The 14,873-nt window shown below is 44.2% G+C and overlaps 2 gene segments (V, D, J or C); both read right to left on the bottom strand.

Moving 5' to 3' along the window:
* Positions 1–2,418: 2,418 nt before the first annotated feature.
* LOC128405333 (T cell receptor alpha variable 12-3-like) lies at positions 2,419–3,219 on the bottom strand. The segment is given in 2 exon segments: positions 2,419–2,780; positions 3,091–3,219. Coding segments are annotated over 2 exon segments (465 nt in total).
* A 2,789-nt stretch (positions 3,220–6,008) lies between these two features.
* Positions 6,009–7,965, bottom strand: LOC128405332 (T cell receptor beta variable 6-1-like). The segment is given in 2 exon segments: positions 6,009–6,361; positions 7,872–7,965. Coding segments are annotated over 2 exon segments (447 nt in total).
* Positions 7,966–14,873: the final 6,908 nt, after the last annotated feature.

The following is a 14,873-nucleotide window of genomic DNA, read 5'->3' as shown; positions in this document are numbered from 1 at the left end:
AACATCCAAAACCCTTTTGGAAATAACCAGGAGAAGAATTGCAGTTTCAGGTTATCTAGATCTATAAGGCAAACATCTGCCAGCTTACTCAGGTCTTGTACAAATTACTGCTTTTTGTGATTCACAACTGGGTCTTGTCACAGTCAAAAGAGGGTCACGTCAATGGTTTTCTTTGAAGGCTTTCACGAGACTTTCACTCTTTTTTTCAGGGACCTAATTGACCCAAGTCAATTAAGACTAGCATATATGAATATGTCAGGTAATATTTGATGTTGCCACTTTTAGCTCTGTTAAAACTATTGATATAAACAAAAAATCCCACATCTGCAAAGTTTGAAGACCCCTGGTTTAAGCAATTGTGGTAATAATAAGCCACTTCTCCGGCTGAGAAGAGTAAAGTGAGCAGGAAATGGAAGCTTTATTGGAGCAAAGGAGCCTCTTGGCAGACATTTGCCCAACCAAGCTAACCCCAGATGCAGCAACATGGCCGACGATCTTCAAGTAGCTAATACAATAAAGCTCAGTCAAATGGGGGAGGTGTTGTGGGGCAAAGGAGAGGGAATGAGAGAAAACACTCAAGCAGGGAGGCTGGAACCAAAGTCAGCTGGGGAGGGAACTGTTTCAGGGAGACAAGGATGGACATTGAACGGCAGTCTGGTTTTGCTGAAAGAAAATATGTGGACCTATCTCAAATAAAGAAATGTAATAAGAGCCAGTGGCCCATGGCGTTCAGAATCCTCACAACAATGAATCAAGTGCCACAGTTCCAACTGGTGCTTCCCACCTGGAATAAGCTCTCCCATTGAGAAGGAATTCTGAGTCCACTTTGAGAGCCCTGAAGCAAACTGGTATTCTTTGCTTCTGGCCTTGAAGAAAGCCAAGTTGACACAGTGAGGTGACTGTATAGGAAACCAAACATAAATCCCTTAAGCAGGGAATATACCGGGAATGTAGACTGCCATGGCTATGATGAAGGAAAAGTCCCCAAATATTTTTGGTGTCAGAGGAGAATAACCCATAGCTGCTCCCACCTCAGCAGGGGTGGTGAGAGAAACCCACTCCATGAAAACCTTGATTGACATTTGCTCCAGTTCAGCAGATTATCAGTGAAAGCAGCAATACAAACTGAAAAACGCTTGGACCTGTGCTTTCTGGGCAAAGTGTGGGATTGCGCTTGTTCACCTGAAGGAAATGCCTTTGCCACTGAATGAACACAAACCTGCCAGGCTGTATTCGGTTAAACCTTTCCCTTCCTCCAGTGGGAGCCTCCACTGGCTCCCCATCCCGTCTGTGAAAAGAAAAGTCTCTTCCATTCACAGAAAAGGTCCTCTGGGTCCAGCACTTTTAAAATTATCTAGCACCAAGAATGCTGTATGTGACTCTTAAACGGTTCCTGCCCCTCACCACCTTTCTTAATGGGACTTGGAGAACCTCTCAGTGAATTCTGCCCCATGCTAATAACTGGGAAGTTGGTGAGTTTTTCTCCTCATGTACCAAAGTGTTTGGGGTCTCTCCATGGTGTAGGTCAGGGGTGTCAAACTCAAATTCATCGGGGGCCGCATCAGCAGTCTGGTCACCCTCAAAGGGCCGGTTGTATCTATAGGACTCAATATGCGCTCAATATAAAAACAAGTGGAGGTTTCCTGAATGCATGTAAAGTGGAGGTTTCCTGTGTAGAACGGCAGGCGCCGCTAGAGGGCAGACGTTCTCTGGCTTGCAGGCTGCCGTGCATGCGCTGAAGAGGCGGCTTTCTTGTGTCAAAAAAAAAAAGCGAGAATAAAAGGTGAAGGCTGGCGGCCGGCGGCGGCTACACGGGCCACATGACGAGGTCTGGTGGGCCGGATTCGGCCCGCGGGCCTTGTGTTTGACACCCGTGGTGTAGGTGGAAGGGGGGCACTTGCCTTCCTCGCAAATTAATGACCTAAATAAATAAAAATACTGTATTTTTCGCTCCATAAGATGCACCAGACCACAAGACGCACCTAGTTTTTAGAGGAGGAAAACAAGAAAAAAACTATTCTGAATCTCAGAAGCCAGAACAGCAAGAGGGATCGCTGCGCAGTGAAAGCAGCAATCCCTCTTGCTGTTCTGGCTTCTAGGATAGCTGCGCAGCCTGCATTCGCTCCATAAGACGCACACACATTTCCCCTTACTTTTTAGGAGGGAAAAAGTGAGTCTTATAGAGCAAAAAATACGTTACCTAAAAAAAGGAGAAACTGGAGGAAGATTTTGGCAGATTTTTCTGAGCATTTGGGATCAAATGAAAGTAATTTAAAACAACTCTTGTTGAGAAGTTTCATTCCGAATCTGCTAGACAGAGCCAGACATAGGGTGATGACAGGTGGGTGGTCCTCTCCCCCCCCCCTAAATCCTAGCTACACCCATGAGTCTGTCCCCATGTAACAGCCATTATCACGTTCATGTATATTCCCTGATGAAGGGGTTTGTGCCTGGTTTCCTGTGCAGTTGGCTCACTGTGTTATCTTGCTTGGCGCAGAAGTAGGTGCCTGCGTCGCTCGGCTTTGCGTCTTTCAAGGTCAGATTGAAGACATACCCATTCATTCCACGGCTCTCGAAGCGGCCTTCAAATTCTTTCTGAATGATATCGCTTCCTCCGAAACCTTCCACCGAAAAAGCCACCAGCCGGAGCTGCGGATCCTTCTTCCCTTCTTGCTTATACCAGTACATGTAGCTAAAAGTGGTTTTCTCTTGGAAACAACGCAGCAGAACCTCCTCGTTTCCCCTGACAATCGTATCTGAAGTCTGCTGCACGGCGCTACCTATAAGAGTGAAAACAAAACGAAGGTACAAGTAAAAGAGATGAGAATTGAATCGGATGGCTTGTGATTGGAGGGAGATGTTCACAACTTCAAAAACAGTGTTTCTAGACCCCAGACAATAATAAAAAGCAGCATACATGAACAAATAATATTTTGACAGTACCATTTTCAGCTATGGTGAAAACTATTGACAGACACCAAAAATAAAAGTGGGTCCTATCTTTCCAACTGGAGTTAAAAATAAATCCCAGTTCAGAAACACTGGAAGGTCACCGATTTTACGTGAGGGCAGTCATAAAATGTCACTTACCTGATGAGAACAACAATGTGAGGAGAAGATGGGCGCTTACTGGAGTAAAGGAGCATTTCAGCAGACATTTGCCCCACCGAGCCAATTCTAGGCACAGCAACATCCTTGATTCTCTTCAAGTAGCGACTGCAATAAAACCCAGATGGGAGAACAGGAGGTGTTGTGGGCAAGGGAGTGGAAATGAGAGAGAAACCACTTTTGGGGGGTGGGAGGTGGCTAGAAGCAGAGTCAGCTGGAGAGGGTGCTGTTCAGAGGAGATGACAAGCTGCATTCAATGGCAACCTTTAGTTTTGCTAAAAGAAATCCCGTGGACAAATCTCAATACAGTGGTACCTCGGGTTAAGAACTTAATTCGTTCTGGAGGTCCGTTCTTAACCTGAAATTGTTCTTAACCTGAGGTATCACTTTAGCTAATGGGGCCTCCTGCTGCCACGCGATTTCTGTTCTCATCCTGAAGCAAAGTTCTTAACCTGAGGTACTACTTCCGGGTTAGCGGAGTCTGTAATCTGAAGCGTCTGTAACCTGAAGCGTCTGTAACTCGAGGTACCACTGTACAAGAAACATAAGAAAAGCCTGCTAGTATAGGCTACCATCTTGTTCTCACAGTGATGAACCTGTGGGAAGCCGCCCCCCCCCCAAATAAGCAGGACATGAGTGCCACAGCACCATAAGGAAAACAAGACAGATGATTGGGGTGGACCATTAATTGGCAACAGATTGTCTATTGTCTTGTCATGTTGTCATTATTATTTCACCACCACAGAGAGGTGCAGTTTGGATTGGGCCCAGGCATCTGTAAATCCGGGGTTACTGTGAGTGTAACAGCAACCCTATGGATAGGTCTGTCCTTTGTTTCTTCGGCTTTTGCCTCTCACTGTATAATCTTCCTTGGTACAGAACTGGGAGCCCGTGTCTCTCGGCTAGGTCAGGGACAACTCAAAATTTTCATTTCTGGGCTCCTGAAGCAGCCTTGAACTTCCTTCTCAGTGGTAGACTCTCCTGCTGGGGGAAAACCAACCATATTAAGCTGGGTGTCCATTTCCCTTTCTTGCTTTTAGCAGTCCATCTAAAGATAATTGGTTTTGTCCTTTTCCTGACCACCACGAAGCGCGAAACTTGGAACAGAGCCTTATTGGGACCTTTGAACACCTCTGAGGAGACATTTTCTTGACTAAGCCAACAGAAGACACAGTAGCATCTTTGATGTCAACCGGGAAAATAGCACAATGAAACATCCGTGGGCAAGAGAAAATGAAGGAGCACCACATACAACGAGAATTCTGGAATAGGTGGGCTTTTGGGCCTTGTCTAATAAGCAGTTCTTAGGTTCTTAGCCTCAACAGAGCAAGAAATGGGACACAATATGGCCTTAGGGCCATAGTTTTAAAGGGAGGCCATGACACAGAAGAGACACTATGCCCCGCCGTCAAACATAATGAACAATCCTCTGTTTCGGGTGGCAAGGAGACTTCTTTTGATGGCTGTGCTTCAAAACATGTACAGTGGTACCTCAGGTTACATTTGCTTCAGGTTACAGACGTTTCAGGTTACAGACTCCGCTAACCCATAAATAGTACCTCGGGTTAAGAACTTTGCTTCAGGATGAGAACAGAAATCGTGCTGCAGCAGCAGCGGGAGGCCCCATTAGCTAAAGTGGTGCTTCAGGTTAAGAACAGTTTCAGGTTAAGAACGGACCTCCGGAACAAATTAAGTTCTTAACCCGAGGTACCACTGTATTTTTGTATTTTATAGTGTGGTAGTTGCACATGTGTTGCATGCTGAACAGATCCAAGTCTTGGAATCTCCTGTTAAGGGTTCTCATGGAGGCAAGCTGGGGAAAACATCAAAAGTTCAGGCAGCTACAGCCCAGCAGGTAAACCATGCCTGGGCTAAACAACTAACCTTGTGTTCAAAGTGAGCACATGTCATATATTTGTACACCACTGACCCCTACTGGAAAGGATCGGTATTGGTATCAGACAAATGAACACATGCCATAGCTATATTATTGCAGATGTAAGTTCATGGGGAGAGGACTATAGGAAGGGATCAGTGCCGGATTTATGTATAAACTAAACAAGCTATATAGGGCTCCACTCTCTTGGGGGGCCCCAAAAAAATTAAAGGAAAAAACACCTGGATGTACATTTCCAAAATATAAGATTAAAAAACAAATAAAATAAAACCTACATACAGCAACAGTGTTTTGTGTTGTGTAGGCTCCTATGATGTAAGTAATAGATACCTATTAGGTCCATAAATTACCATATAGCATATATTCAACACAAAAAACAGTGACAATTTGTTGTTGACAAAGGACAGCTGGACATATAAAGGGTCCCATTGCCTTCAGTAGCTTAGGGCTAAATCCTGCCCTGGGACGGGTTGTAACTATCCCCACACTGTAAATTTGAAAAACAAAACAAAGTTACAAAAAGAATGTAATTGGGATCAGGGAAATGATGAGATGTAAAAAGGCAGGGGTGCAATGAAAAGGAGATAAAAAGATGAGGAAATAAGAGAAGAAAACAAGTCTATGGCCTTATGGCAGGCGGCACATGATGCACTGGGGCAGAAATCTGTGTTGATGTTCATTTGTAAAGATGGCGCTGCAGATATCGCTTGCAAGTTTTGCTCTGAGGGACACAAAAATGTTTTCTCTCACAAGGGCTATTGAAGTGAATGGGAACTGTGCGAGAGCACAGACTGAGGGGAGTGGATAGACTCTTCCTCAGGCCTTGCAGAGCCAAAAGTGTGGACCACTATGAGATGATGTGTCTGCCTCGGTAAAATATCTCCATCCATAAATGTACAAGCTCTTGCACAGCCCCTGTTCATTTAAACAGGCCCTGTGCAGGAGAACTTCCTGGTAGATAGTGCCCCATGTCACATTACGAAAAGCCTTCCCCCTTGTATATTCAGGTGGTCCTGTTTCCTGGGAAGAGAATTGTGTTTGTCTTCCTCAGCTGGTGTCTCACTGTGTGATCTTGCTTGGCACAGAAGTAGGTGCCTGTGTCTTCTGGCTGAGCTCCCTCACAGATCAGAGACAGCCGTTTATTCTGTGTTCCAGGGCTCTTGAAACGGTCTTTAAATTCCTTCTCAACATCAGAAGTCCCTGTTGAATAAATCACCAGCTGAAGCTGTGCATGCGTCTTCCGCTCTTGCTTGTACCAGTACATGTTAATGTAATTGGAATTTTTTTGGGAACAGTCTAGGGTTACATTGTCCCCTTTCTTGACGACCATGTCTTGAGACTGATCAAGAGCAGAACCTATAAGGACAAAAATGCAAAATAAAAGAGTTGATTTAACTGTGAATCGGAAGTATAAAGGGAGAATTGTGTGACATAAGGGTCCCCCAAATACATGGATCCATTTGTGCCCTGCAATTTTTGTGCCTAAGTTGTGCTTTTGTTATCACAACATTGTGGAAAGTACAAAAAAAGTGATATGAGTGACTATTCAGAAGAGGCTGGAATTGAGAACTTCTATTAGCTCCTTTCCCACTTTCATACTTTCGATATCTATAAGGCAAATACAGGGGCACCTCGGGTTACAGACGCTTCAGGTTACATACGCTTCAGGTTACAGACTCTGCTAACCCAGAAATAATGCTTCAGGTTAAGAACTTTGCTTCAGGATGAGAACAGAAATTGTGTTCTGGCGGCGCGGCGGCAGCGGGAGGCCCCATTAGCTAAAGTGGTGCTTCAGGTTAAGAACAGTTTCAGGTTAAGTACGGACCTCCGGAACAAATTAAGTACTTAACCTGAGGTACCACTGTATCAGCAAGCATATCAGATAGATAGATAGATAGATAGATAGATGATAGATAGATAGATGATAGATAGATAGATAGATGATAGATAGATAGATAGATGATAGATAGATAGATGATAGATGATAGATAGATAGATAGATAGATAGATAGATAGATGATAGAGACAGATGATAGATAGATAGATGATAGATAGATATATAGATAGATAGATGATAGATACCGGTAGATGATAGATATAGATGATAGATAGATAGATAGATAGATAGATAGATAGATAGATAGATAGATGATAGATTAGATAGATAGATAGATAGATAGATAGATAGATAGATAGATAGATGATAGATGATAGATAGATAGATGATAGATAGATGATAGATAGATAGATAGATAGATAGATAGATAGATAGATAGATAGATAATGATGATGATGATAGATGATAGATAGATAGATAGATAGATAGATAGATAGATGATAGATAGATGATAGATAGATGATAGATAGATAGATGATGATAGATAGATAGATAGATAGATAGATAGATAATGATGATGATGATAGATAGATAGATAGATAGATAGATAGATAGATGATAGATTGAAACATTTATATTCTCTGTGGATTACGACTGAATGATACCAACACCACTTTCTTGTTTGAAAAAGAGAAGGAGAAGAAGACAGGAAGAGAAAAACAGACAGAGACAAAGAAAAAGAGAGCAGCAGAGAGGTCAGAGAAGGATGAACAAGGGCTGGAAACATACAACAGTTTTCTCAGAGAATTGACATTGGCAGCATTCTGCATGGCATGTGCGTTTATCCTGCCTTGTCACTACTCTACACCCATTTGAGATCAGTATGTACAGCAAATCCCTTTAAAGCTACTGTATTTCTTCAGTCATTCCAGCAAGTGGAGGATTAAAACTGAACCAGGTGTTTCCGGTGGGCGTTATAAACTCGATTTGCAAAAGTCTGGCTTTATATCATGGTGACTGGACACTTACCTGATGAGAGCAGTAAAGCGAGAAGGAGATGGAAGCTCATTGGGGACAAGGAGTGTCTCTGCGGACATTGCCTGACTGAGCCAACTGGAGACATAGCAACATCCTTGGCACCCATCAGGGACCCAATGCAGCAAACACAGGTGGAAGAACAGGAAGTCATGTGGCAAAGGAAGAGGAAACCACTTGAGGACTGTGAATGCCTGAACGCCTGAACCAGTAGAGTACCATAGTAACTTTCTGAACAGATCATAGGGTCTGAAAGGCTCGTTTTTTTACCAGTGCTTCAGCTTCTTGTTCTTCTCCAACCTCCTTACTTTTGCCTCTGAGCGATAGGAGCTCACGGTTGGCAGGACAGCTTTAATTTTACTAGTATTATAATGTCTCTATACAAATGTAGGTGCAGCCGCACTTTGAATACTGTGAAATGTTCTGGTTGGCACACCTCAACAAGGCAGATTGGTTGCACAGCTGGAAAAGGTTCAGATAAATGCCCAACAAAATGATGGATGGGCTGGAGCGTGGGTAGGCAAACTAAGGCCCGGGGGCTGGATCCGGCCCAATCGCCTTCTCAATCCAGCCTGTAGCAGGTCCAGGAATCAGCCTGTTTTTACATGAGTAGAATGTGTCCTTTTATTTAAAATGCCTCTCTGGGTTATTTATGGGGCCTGCCTGGTGTTTTTACATGAGTAGAATGTGTGCTTTTGTTTAAAATACATCTCTAGGTTATTTGTGGGGCATAGGAATTCATTCATATATTTTTTTCAAAATATAGCCTGTCCCCCCACAAGGTCTGAGGGACAGTGGACTGGCCCCCTGCTGAAAAAGTTTGCTGACCCCTGGGCTGGAGCAACTCCCCTTGGAGGAAAGATTACATTGGGGGCTGTTTAGTTTAGATCTGTGGTTCCCAGCCTTTTTGATATTCCAACCTACCAGTTCAAATTTACGTCTTATGGTGACCCATTGTTTTATTGTCACGTGAATTTTGGATGTTTTGCTCTTCAGCCATCAATTATGTGCACTTCAGCTGCAAGTTTGCCTATTTTACAACCATAGCGTGAGGCATCCAAGGAAAAGTGATATGTTGTCACATATAGGGAGTAGTTTTGAATGACTATTGGAGCCAGTGTGGTGTAGTGGTTAAGAGCGGTAGACTTGTAATCTGGTGAACCGGGTTCGCTTCCCCGCTCCTCCACATGCAGCTGCTGGGTGACCTTGGGCCAGTCACACTTCTTTGAAGTCTCTCAGCCCCACTCACCTCACAGAGTGTTTGTTGTGGGGGAGGAAGGGAAAGGAGAATGTTAGCTGCTTTGAGACTCCTTCAGGTAGTGATAAAGTGGGATATCAAATCCAAATAAAAAAATAAAAACTTCCCTCTGATGTGCAGGCACTGCCATTGACACTTACACATCAGAGGAGAGCTGTCACAGCCTCCCAGCGTGAGCACCTTGTTTGCTGATCCAGGAGTATAGCTCAGTTGGCTAGAGCGTGGTGCTGATAATGCCAAGGTTGCAGGTTCAATCCCCGTATGGGGCAGCTGCATAGTCCTGCATTGCATGGGCTTGGACTAGATGATCCTCAGGTTTCCTTCCAACTCTACAATTCTATGATCATTGCTGAATCTACAACAAGACAGCAGTTTCCAAGTGTTGAAAAGCAAAACTCGAGCCTTTCTTGTGTTCTGTTGCAAACGTCAACACAGCATTATTGTCATGTGCCAACAAAACAAATGGTCGTAAGAGGTAGTCACCATATCAGTGAAATATTAAAAGCAATAATTGTTTTGGGTTTGTTCATAAAGCCCTGCGAAGAACCAAAGGTGAACTGTCCTGGAAGCTCTGCAAACACCATCTTGGTAGTCAAGATAAGCACACAATTAATTGGCAGTTGTATCAATGAGCTCATATATTCAGTTGCTTTGATAGAAGCTAATGGAGTTTGCTTTGATGCTATCCTTATCTGTGGGCTTGAGGGCCTGGGCTCTGAGCCCAGAAAGGGGAATCTTATCTGCAAGATTTGGGTATTTGCCACCTATGCCCTCATCTGGTCAGGTGGAGCAATGGGAAGTCCTGGCCAAACTGCCATATGCTGTTTTTTATATAAAGAATATATGAATGTTTGCTTGAGTGAGGCCATATACTTTCTGCAGTGTCTGTCCCAAGTCTCTAAAGGCTAGGAGACCTGGCAGACTGATCTGCTGTAAGTCTGCACCTTTCTTTTAATACAGAATAAAGCACCAGAATTGATCACTCTGGTGTTTTTGACATCCTTCTTTGGGATCCCTGCACCCAACGACTCCCACAAGCCCTTCTTTGGGCCTGCGGTCCAGAACAAGCCAATAATAATAATAATAATAATAATTTATTATTTATACCCCACCCATCTGGCTGAGTTTCCCCAGCCACTCTGGGTGGCTCCCAATCAAACGTTAAAAACAGTACAGCGTTAAATATTAAAAACTTCCCTGAACAGGGCTGCCTTCAGATGTCTTTTAAAGATAGGATAGCTGCTTATTTCCTTGACATCTGATGGGAGCGTGTTCCACAGGGCGGGTGCCACTACCAAGAAGGCCCTCTGTCTGGTTCTCTGTAACCTCACTTCTCGCAACGAGGGAACTGCCAGAAGGCGCTCGGCGCTGGATCTCAGTGTCTGTGCAGAACGATGGAGGTGGAGACGCTCCTTCAAGTATACTGGGCTGAGGCCATTTGGGATTTTAAAGGTCAGCACCAACACTTTGAATTGTGCTTATAAATGCACTGGGAGCCAGTGAAGATCTTTTAGGACCAGTGTTGTTTGCTTCTGGTGGCCACTCCCGGTCATCAGTCTAGCTGCTGCATTCTGGATTTGTTGTAGTTTCTGGGTCACCTTCAAAGGTAGCCCCACATAGAGCTCATTGCAGTAGTCCAAGTGGGAGATAACTAGAGTATGCACCACTCTGGTGAGACAGTCTGTGGGCAGGTAGGGTCTCAGCCTGCATACCAGATGGAGCTGGTAGACAGCTGCCGTGGACACAGAATTGACCTGCGCCTCCATGGACAGCTGTGAGTCCAAAACGACTCCCAAGCTGTGCACCTGCTCCTTCAGGGGCACAGTTACCCCATTCAGAACCAGGGAATCCTCCACACCTGCCCGCCTCCTGTCCCCCCAAAACAGTACTTCTGTCTTGTCAGGCTTCAACCTCAATCTGGTAGCCACCATCCATCCTCCAACCGCCTCCAGGCACTCACACAGGACCTTCACCGCCTTCACTGGTTCTGATTTAAAGGAGAGGTAGAGCTGGGTGTCAACTGCATAGTGATGAACACCCAGCCCCAACCCCCTGATGATCTCTCCCAGCGGCTTCATATATATATTAAACCCACTCCCACAGGCTTTGCAACCCACAGGTTGGGGAAAGCTGGTTTTTAGACCCACCATCTGAGCAGCACATTCATTCTGAAGAGTGCAGCACCTCCTAGTGGACAAACACACCTTCAGCCACCAACTGGCATCTTTACCAGAGCAAAGGTTTATTAAGTCTGCAAAATGCCTCCTCATTTTAATTGCAGGTTGTGCATTTTTCCTATCTAGCAACTAGGGATGGAGGAGAAATAAAATCCAGTGCACATTTAAAGTGGAAACTTATCAAAATCACACTTTGGGGGGGGCTGAAATGCAGCTATCGTTATCGAAATTTGCACTTACCTGAATTTTGCAACGCCGCTCCCCAACTTACAAAAATGCATATAGTTGGGGGAGTGCATAAAAAGGAATATATTAAAAGAAATAACTAACAAAAATGCATTGTATTAGGGAAATTCGCTTGCAAAAATGTGGACACTCATCAAAACGTCATATAAGAATGTATTTATTTGGAGACATTTGTGCGAAAATGCTGACGAATTTTTGTGAGGACTTTTTATGTAAATACAAAAATTAGGGAACTGAATTTAAGGTTGGAAAAAAGAAAGACTGAGAGAACTGAAAGGGGCAGGCCTTTCCATCCCTACTAGCGACAATGTTTTCTCTCTACGCCCCACCCCTCATTTATTTATTTATTTATTTGCTTGCTCACTGCCTTATGTAAACTGCTTGGGTTTCTGTGTATTAAGCAGTGTATACATAGTATTACTTCTTCAAGGATCACTGCCTTGCCTTGGCAAAGGGGCTTGAATAACTCAGAGAAGCTATGAGCTATGCCGTGCAGGGCCACCCAAGATGGATAGGTCATAGTGGAGAGTTTTGACCAAACGTGATCCACCTGGAGCAGGAACCGGCAAGCCACTCCAGTATCCCTGCCAAGAAAACTCCATGGACAAAGACAACAGGCATATGAAAGTTATAGTTTTCCCAGTAGTGATGTATGGAAGTGAGAGCTGGACCATAAAGAAGGCTGATCGCCGAAGAATTGATGCTTTTGAATTATGGTGCTGGAGGAGACTCTTGAGAGTCCCATGGACTGCAAGAAGATCAAACCTATCCACTCTTAAGGAAATCAACCCTGAGTGCTCACTGGAAGGACAGATCGTGAAGCTGAGGCTCCAATACTTTGGCCACCTCATGAGAAGAGAAGACTCCCTGAAAAGACTCTGATGTTGGGAAAGATGGAGGGCCCAAGGAGAAGGGGACGGCAGAGGACGAGATGGTTGGATAGTGTTCTCGAAGCTACCAGCATGAGTTTGACCAAACTGCGGGAGGCAGTGGAAGACAGGAGTGCCTGGCGTGCTCTGGTCCATGGGGTCACGAAGAGTCAGACATGACTAAACGACTAAACAACAACACATAGCATTAATGAATAAGTGCTACCTTGAGACTTTTCATTTATTCTTCATAATGGTACTATATCCCACTTTTTCTTCGAATTGCTCAGGGTGGTCAACAAGATCGACTCCCCCCTGACAATTTATGTGATTTAAATTAATGTGATCCAAAAGTTAATGCTGGCAGGACTGTGCCTTTGGGTTGTTAAAGTTACGTAAATGCCTGTACTGGACATCTGAATGACATAGCCAATTCATTTTAGCTTCTGTTCTTTGAGATCCACCAGGGCAACAGGTATTTCAGGAATGCCTAGGTTGTCTGACACCCCACCCCCCGGGTTCTGTTCATCCTGTCCTCTGACTGCCCACCTCCCTCACGATCAGTTCCTGTCGCTTTATTCCCTTACACAATGAACCGACTAAAGCAGCTGTCACTCACAAGCACTGGCTCCTCCCCTTCTGTGTCAGGGCACATGTCACTCTCCCCTTAACGACACGGATTCTCAATGCATCCATTGTCACGCAAGCAGACTTATATTTCGTTGTTTTTCTTCACTCTCCATTCTGTGCCAGGTCTTAAGTCTTCTACAAGTGCCTTTTTATTATTTATCTCCTTTAATACACCTTAATCTCTCCCTGTTGTCACATAGACATCTTCCTCTTCCTGAAGGCATCTCAAATGCCATTAAAACACCAGAATGGAGACAATGAGCCTTGCTCAAGGTTTCCCTTTCCAAGAACCATGTTATCCTTATCTCTTCTTAAGCCATTACTACCTGTTATTCTTCAGTATTCTCCCTTTCCAACATATCAAAAGCAGCCTCCAAATCAAATGCATGCTTTCCTCTGGGGAATAGCTTTTCTGCACCTGAATTGAGACAAAAGAATAATATGACCAAGAAGGAGAGAATTTGCTGGTGGTTCATGTGTGGTCAGGGAGTATTCCACCTGGTTGCTCAGTACATATTGTTGTTGTTGTTGTTGTTGTTGTTGTTGTTGTTGTTGTTGTTGTTGTTTAGTCGTTTAGTCGTGTCTGACTCTTCATGACCCCATGGACCAGAGCACGCCAGGCACTCCTGTCTTCCACTGCCTCCCACAGTTTGGTCAAACTCATACTGGTAGCTTCGAGAACACCGTCCCACCATCTCGTCCTCTGTCGTCCCCTTCTCCTTGTGCCCTCAATCTTTCCCAACATCAGGGTCTTTTCCAGGGAGTCTTCTCTTCTCATGAGGTGGCCAAAGTATTGGAGCCTCAGCTTCACGATCTGTCCTTCCAGTGAGCACTCAGGGCTGATTTCCTTAAGAATGGATAGGTTTGATCTTCTTGCAGTCCATGGGACTCTCAAGAGTCTCCTCCAGCACCATAATTCAAAGCATCAATTTTTTGGCGATCAGCTTTCTTTATGGTCCAGCTTTCACTTCCATACATCACTACTGGGAAAACCATACCTTTTACTATATGGACCTTTGTTGGCAAGGTGATGTCTCTACTTTTTAAGATGCTGTCTAGGTTTGTCATTGCTTTTCTCCCAAAAAGCAGACGTCTTTTAATTTCGTGGCTGCTGTCACCATCTGCAGTGATCATGGAGCCCAAGAAAGTAAAATCTCTCACTGCCTCCATTTCTTCCCCTTCTATTTGCCAGGAGGTGATGGACCCAGTGGCCATGATCTTCGTTTTTTTGATGTTGAGCTTCAGACCATATTTTGCGCTCACCTCTTTCACCCTCATTAAAAGGTTCTTTAATTCCTCCTCACTTTCTGCCACCAAGGTTGTGTCATCTGCATATCTGAGGTTGTTGATATTTCTTCCGGCAATCTTAATTCCGGCTAGGGATTCATCCAGCCCAGCCATTCGCATGATGAATTCTGCATATAAGTTAAATAAGCAGGGAGACAATATACAGCCTTGTCGTACTCCTTTCCCAATTTTCAACCAATCAGTTGTTCCATATCCAGTTCTAACTGTAGCTTCTTGTCCCACATAGAGATTTCTCAGGAGACAGATGAGATGATCAGGCACTCCCATTTCTTTAAGAACTTGCCATAGTTTGCTGTGGTCGACACAGTCAAAGGCTTTTGCATAGTCAATGAAGCAGAAGTAGATGTCTTTCTGGAACTCCGTACATAGCTCAGTACATAGCAAATATTATTCCACCTTCCATTCTTCTAGCCAATGCATACAAAGGCACTGGGATGAATTGACAACTACTTGAACAAATGGCACCATTTTTTCAAATCGAGGTCAGCTTGTATCAATATTGTATCAC

Source organism: Podarcis raffonei, chromosome 17, assembly GCF_027172205.1.
Source record: "Podarcis raffonei isolate rPodRaf1 chromosome 17, rPodRaf1.pri, whole genome shotgun sequence".
Lineage (NCBI taxonomy): Eukaryota > Metazoa > Chordata > Lepidosauria > Squamata > Lacertidae > Podarcis > Podarcis raffonei.
This window is presented reverse-complemented; position numbering and strand designations above follow the sequence as displayed.